Source organism: Montipora foliosa, chromosome 11, assembly GCF_036669935.1.
Source record: "Montipora foliosa isolate CH-2021 chromosome 11, ASM3666993v2, whole genome shotgun sequence".
NCBI lineage: Eukaryota > Metazoa > Cnidaria > Anthozoa > Scleractinia > Acroporidae > Montipora > Montipora foliosa.
The window spans coordinates 40,098,780-40,106,045 of record NC_090879.1 but is presented as its reverse complement, the minus strand read 5'-3'; the positions used below and the strand labels follow the sequence as shown (position 1 = coordinate 40,106,045).

Genomic DNA, 7,266 nt, shown 5'->3' with positions numbered 1-7,266 from the left:
TACACAACCATGGGAGAACTTGAAAGTGTTAACATCCAAAGCCATTCATAAAAGTTTCGTGAACATATGTTTGAAGAACCTACCACAAAACAACGCCTTATTGCTGATGGGTTACCACCGGATCAAATAAGCAAATACTTTGACTTAGCCTTCTCCATCACTATAGAGATGAAGCTAACTATGTTCCAGTACAAAACTTTACATAATATAGTTTTTACTCAAAGTAAGTTATTTAAAGCTAAACTCGAAAGCAGTGATCTTTGTTCTTTATGCTTAAAAACAAAACAAGATTTAAAGCATATGCTTGTTTCATGTCCGGTGGTATCAGAGTTCTGGAAAATCTTTTTGGAATGGTATGAGACTCTAACGACAATAAAACTAGAATTATCAACCGTGAAAATCTTATATGGTATCATAGATAACGGCAGCCTTTGTAAGTTAACAAATCACCTCTTACTAATTGCGAAATACTATATACACTGTTGTAGCATTAATAAACAACCTTTGTGTTTTTGTACTGACTTAACATTAGTAATAAGCAAGGCCGAGATTGAAAAACAAATCTCAACAAGGACTAATTCAAATGAGCGCTACTACAATAAATGGAAACCTTTGATTGACAAGAAGCTTGTATCTTAGAGCAGCTGTATATTGCTTGTACTTTGTAGGAAATAACGCAACTTTTTCGCAAGTCTTAGTAGTTGTCACCGTATTTTTTCTCTTTTTGTTTTGTATTCTAATGTATTGTAAGTATTATTTGTACGTATTGTAAAGGTAATATAGTTCAAAAAAAAAACTGTGCTTCCATTCATTTTATTTAATGTACCACAAGACAACCAAAGGGAAAAAAAAGATATTATAAGGCACTCCACAGTCATTTGAAAAATTAGTGCTACAGTATTTTAATATCCTGGTATGAGATGATTTTTCTAAGATATGATTTAGTTTTCGACTAGTAAGAGTAATAAAATATGCATTTCTATTATCACTTAGTTGAATAATAGTACTAAAACCCATTAAGTTATTTACAATATTATTGATATGCAAAATGGTTAATGAATACCCAGATTATTATTGAGTACTTTAAAATAAATGGAAGCACTAAACTTGTTTTCCTTGCTTAACCATAGTAAATGGACAAACAAACTGAATGAAGCAAGAAGGAAGAGCTGGCCAGACTTTGTTCTTCCAATACTGATGATGCCTTACTATTACGTAAAGAGGTAAATACATGTGTAAAGTTTAGTATTCTTTAGCTTTGCCCAGTTTGTGCAGTGTATATTGTACAGTGAACCATCATTATTGAAGGATGGATACAGCAGGAAAGCACTATATATCTAAATATATGTTCTGAGTCAATTTGTCGGAATGATTCCAACCTAGATTAATTTGTTTCAAGCACAGTTAAATTTTTCATATCAGTTTATTTTATTTTCACTTTTTTGGGGGTGTGCATTTTTAAAAAGAATAACATGTACACCCCCTACCTCCCATAAGTTTCTAACCCTACCCTACAAGAATCTCATACATGTACCAACCCTCCTAACCCTAACTCTAGCCTTTACCACCTCCCTCCCCAATTTGGTTTTAAATTTTGTACTCACCTAGATTTGAACACCAGACCTCTGACTTTTTAGTCCGCCTTCATCTCTACTAGGCCACACAAGCAATCCTTGCTAATCTGCTCATATTTGTTGGTCTAATATGTTATCGGTCCCAGACTCATCAGACCCCTTTGATACAAATTAACCACGGTTGGAATCTTTCTGACTTAAAGAACATACATTGTATATTTGACCTACAGTACAACATATTAATGTTATATATAATGTGCTCCTTCACTGCAAGTGGAGCACTATCTTTGCTTTGCTGGTGAATATTGAAACAAATCATGCAAAACATGGCCGCTAGGTTGGGGACTCGGCCCAGGCACTGGCCTATCTGTTGGTGATTTGGTGGCACCAGTTGTCAAAGTAGAGGGGATCAGGATTCAGAGCGTATCTTGTACTGACACCTCCACTTTGTAAGACTGAGTTTTTAGAGTTGCCACAAAGCCTGAAGGCTCCCATAAAGATTCGCAGTCCAAACCTTGGCATTGAAAACTGATAGATCGGCTAATGGATATTGCCAAAAGACAGACTGGATTAAAAATGTTTAATGAAAGTACTTAATAGGTGTGTGTTTTGAAAGTCCTTGGTTTAAATGGTTGTAACCTTCTTTGTCCTAATTATAATTTGCAATTTGCTTATGAGATTTCATTTCAAACAATAAGTTATATTTTCATGCACCAGTTTTGAGGTACTTTCTTTTGATTTTTCAGCCCTTTGTGCACATTGATAATTTTGTGAACATTAAATTTATTAGGGTTTTCTATTTTCTGCTTGCCATTTTTAATAGACCAAGAAGATGATCCATGAAATTCTTAAGAAAGTGGAAAAAGAACATACCAAAGCTAATGGAGAGTGGAAAGATGACATTGATGCCAGAGTTGAAGAACTGAATGCAAAAGAAGGAATGTGGGTGTGCCCTGTTTGTAACACCACTATGCTAAAAAAAAATCGTAAGTGTATCAATGCCGATTGCCGTGTCAGCTTGAAACTTGCTTAAAAACAGGCCAGTGGTACAGATATAGTTGGTACTGCCCTTGTTGCTCCTGTTCATACCTTTCAACATCCACTTCATGAAACGTTCCTTGGATTCAGAATTCAAGAAAACAATGCTTTTGTTTTCAGCAAAGAGGAACTGTGGGAAAATCGCGACGAATGGTCAGATGTTCCAACTAACCATCCACCATTTCCCATTTAAGTCCAAACATGTGACCCAGTATTTGTGAATCCAAACTCCTTTGAATCAATGAAAGAGGTCCTTTGCAGAATGGGAAATGCAGCATGTGTTTCTCGTTATTGTCCAAATGCTTGCAAATGGCTCAGTGTCACAATGGATGGAGCACCTTATCTTGTATCCAGGAAAGTCATTGACTCAGTTTACTTGTGTTGTGACTGCGAAGGCAAGGTTATGAAGTCAGAACAGCATGACCATTTTATGGATGCACACAGAGGCCGTAGAGTGTCTTTTGTCCAAGAGTTTGACTGGATTGTGTTGCGTATAGGCAAGCTACATCTTGAGATGAATATGGCTAAGACATTTATTAATCACAACTGGGACGTGTTCATGTCAGAACTTGCCAGAGAGCTAGGATTTCTCTCAGAAGCAGCACAAAAATTTGTTAAAAAGGGCTCAGATCATCACAAGACCATGTCATTCCTGAAAGTGCCCACCTGGGATTTTGGCATGAGCTTCTTGTTCCCTATGTAAGCAGTCGCCTTGCATGTGGTGAGGAGTTCTCAGTGAATGACTTCCTCTACAATTGGGTTGTCAGTGTTGGTTGGAAAAATCCAAACTACAGGTACATTTTCAATGTTACTTGGACTTACCTGATGGCTATTCAGCTTCTTCATGTGGGTGTTAGAAGAAATAACACAGAGTATATCCGAGCTGGGCACATGACCTTTGCTCCATTGTTCCACAAGAATTCTGCCTTGAAATATGCCCTGATTGACTTGCATGACTGGTAAGCTTTTAACTTAGAAATAATATGTAATTTTAGTAATAAAATCTTTTGTCATTCAAAATAATGTTTTTAGGTTCATACTAGAAACAGTAGCAGTAAACTTTAAGAAGTCATCAAATTCAAAAATTATGTGCAAAGCATTACAGTCTGGGGACATTACTGGTGAGAGATCTTTTAGGGCAAGTTATTTCATTGCGTTGGGAGGCGCAGTGGCCTCGTGGTTAGTGCACTCAACTCCAGAGCGAAGAGTCGAGGTTCGAGCCCTGCCCGGAGACATTGTGTTGTGTTCTTGGGAAAGACACTTTACTCTTACAGTGCCTCTCTCCACCCAGATGTATAAATTGGTACCGGTGAATTTTTGGGGAAACCTAACAAAATTGTGGGGAAGTGACCTGCGATGGACTAGCATCCCGTCCAGGGGAAGTAGAAATACTTCCAGCCGCTTCATGCTACAGAAACCGGGATAAGCTCTGGCAGCTACGGGCCAGGCTTGCCTCTAAGGCTTCACTTTTATTTCATTGCTTTATATGTATAGAATATACAATTTTAGTATATACTAAAACAGTGGATAGTGTTAAACACGCACGCTGATTGGTTTGTCAAACTCCAAATATCCTGTGCTGTTTACCTCCGAGCAACTTGGGAAAAAATGGTGTCCCGGTTTGCATCTGTGACAAGTGAAGAAATCATCCAAATTAATTTTTTGTGATGTATATTATCTTACTGTTTTAGTATATACTAAAACAACTATTCACCTCAGTGTCGGTGGTTAGCACTGGATATTTACCTTGCCGCTTCGTGGCTCAGTAAATATCCACCACTAGCCACCTCCACTTCGGTGAATAGTTGTTAAATATTATCTGACTCAAATTTCTTGTGGACATATTTTGTTTGTATAATTAATTTTGTTTTGCTTTGCCTGTAGTGTGGACCAAGCATCATCTCCACCTGCCCTTTCTGACTTTGTGTCGAGCACTGAGTCAATCAGTACATCAGGAAATCCCAGTAAAGGGGAGTGCATGGATGCCAATCTAGAAGAAGTCAATAAAGAATCGAAGGTCTGGCAGCATGGTCTGAAGAATGTCCTTGACTGGCGGAGGATTTTTCGTAACCTGGGAAAGTTAACCAAGGCAAGTGTGATTACTAAGATGATTTATTTTGTCTTCCATGGCAATTGTTTTTATGGAGGTAAATGTACATGTATGTTATTGATGTATTCCAATTTTGTTTTGTCATATTCTGGCAAAATTATCTTTTTGCGGATCACTTCAGATGTATGACACTGCAATCAGTCATTGAGGGTGTACAGCTGTATGTTATGTGATTGGCAGATAATACCTATTTTAGCAGTTCATGTTCTTGAGCACAAAGGGTCATAGCATAAATGCTACTTCTACCATAATAACAACTCAGGTACATAATACTCTTCATTTCATGTACGTGACTGGCTCTTGAAGTTAATTGGAATGCGTGATCCGAAAACAGAAGCAGCAGTGTCACGTAAAAAATATGACTTTAAGGAAGAGGTTCTTGCATGGAGAATCAAGCTTACGAAAGAAAGGTCAGTTTTTGCCCAATATTTATGGGTTATTGACCAATTGTGAGGTCAAGATCGCTGGATATTGGCCAAGTTCTTTTTTTGTGTGTTTATGACTGAACAAGCTTGGTAAATAAAGGATTTATTATAGGGCTTTCGGGAAATCCTTGTTGGGGGACTCAGCGGGTAGTCCCAAGTGGGCAAGATAGTTCCATTTTGCCTGCTCGGATAGCCAATCACAGTGCAGGGTCTGATTCATCTTGCCTTCTCACAGAGCTAGCCATATAATTTGTGTCCGGTTTAAAGTTACCTTTGATTTGAAATGTTTCAAACCAGTTTGTTTGTTTTTTGCTGTTTTGATTTCATATTTCTCATAATTAGAAACAAAGAGGAATAGAAATAACACTGGTTTGAAGAAGTTTAAGAACAAAATCAAATTTAAACCAAAGCATACACATGATCTGGACTGTGCGTCTACCTGATGCCTTCCACTGTCAACAATTGTCATGTCAAGATGTATCCACAGTATTTCTCGACCAGTTCTCTAACCAATACAGTTTAAAGGCAGCAAGTTTAATTATAAGTTTGTTTGGTTTACTCGCCTGACCTTTGTGGGGTATCAATCCTCTTGCTAAAAGGAATGTATTTATTTAATTGAATAACAAATTTAATGTAATGATTTCTTCCTGTCGGATTTATGTGACTAATAATTTTATCAAGTGACTACCATTAACTGACCGACTGATTGAGTGGCTGGCTGGCCGGCTAGCTGTGAGGAAACTAAAGTTTGTCCCTTTTTTTGATATTTTTTTCTTTGTGTATGAAAAATTTGTAGGTATTTGTTAGACAGCCAGGACCAGCATGTTTCTCTAGGCCGCTCAGCTCTTGACAGAAACCTAGTAAATATGGATGGAATCCTGAAGGACAACAGAAGGAAGTTGCTATTCGAGCACTTTGTGGAGGGGGCATCAAGATCTGATGTACCCATAACAGTGGTCTATACTACAGAGGGAGAGAGAGCCCAGACGGAGGACATAAACAATGCTTCCAAGAATGAAATATTACAGAGAACTGAGAGCCAGATAAGTTTGCTGTCTGTTGGCGGGTCTGATGGACATACAAAAGCTGTATTGGTACAGAAACTTACTGAAATTAAAAGAAAACAGTCGTCTCTGAAAAAAGAAGTACTCCTCTCTTTCTACCTAGAAGTGTGTGAAGAACTGAAATTAAATGATGATGCTGACCAAATCATGTTCATAGAAGATCAGTCAGAGGATGACGATTGTGCTCCTCATTGAACATTATTTAAGTAACATTCTTTGCTATTGCCATGTGTGAAATTTTGTTCTTGAAACAAAACTGACATTTTTCATTTTGATGTAAATAATAAAAATATATTAAAAGTGCAGTAGGTGTATAATATTATTAACCTACATTATAATGTCACTGGTAGAGTCAGGGGCAGTAATCAAGGGATGCACTATGCCCCATTCACACGTCAAGTTCTTATGCGGTTTGTTACCAAAAGTTTGAGAAATGTCATGTGGCACACAGGAAATGTCAATCTAAGCTTTCCGTCTAAAACACTTACCGTATTTACTCGTGTATAAGTCGATCCCATGTATAAGTCGACCCCCCATTTTTGATGGCAAAAAAAGCAATTTCTTAATTTCTTTGCTAAATGTTCATGGGATATTAGTCTTGCATTCTTTGATTTCTGGAACTGGATTCACAAAAAATTAAGGGCCTCAAGCGCTTAATAGTTTTGTGGTTGAGCGGTTGTTGTATGTGCGGGCATTTTGTCCTTGAACTTCGAAAAAGTTCTCAGAAAATCGAACATGTAAACCTCAAACTAACCTGTTTCGTTGTTCAAGGATAAAGGGCTTTAGAGGATAAGCACGACATCACAGAGGCAGGAGTCAATCTTTGAAAATAACTTCAAAAACGATGCGAAATGTGCAAGGTTTAATTGGTGCTTGACTTATAATTTCTCACATGGCAAACGAAACAAAACTCATAAACCAAACAATACAAAGTTTGCAAAAGCATTTAAATCATCCAGCATTTTCAGGCAACACGAGTGACGATCATGCTTGCACGCAAACACGAGGTATTGTGCCAGGTTACTAAGCCGTTGAAGGATCGCGTTTTATTTGAA

General features: G+C 37.6%; 1 protein-coding gene and 1 pseudogene across 1 annotated transcript; both read left to right on the top strand.

The window, feature by feature from the left end:
• Positions 1–2,406: 2,406 nt before the first annotated feature.
• Positions 2,407–3,575, top strand: LOC137977046 (uncharacterized; annotated as a pseudogene).
• A 979-nt stretch (positions 3,576–4,554) lies between these two features.
• LOC137977045 (uncharacterized) lies at positions 4,555–6,406 on the top strand. Its single transcript, XM_068824342.1, has 3 exons — positions 4,555–4,699; positions 5,006–5,132; positions 5,944–6,406. The coding sequence occupies exons 1-3, from the start codon at positions 4,591–4,593 to the stop codon at positions 6,404–6,406; spliced, it is 699 nt and encodes a 232-aa protein (XP_068680443.1). The 5' UTR covers positions 4,555–4,590.
• Positions 6,407–7,266: the final 860 nt, after the last annotated feature.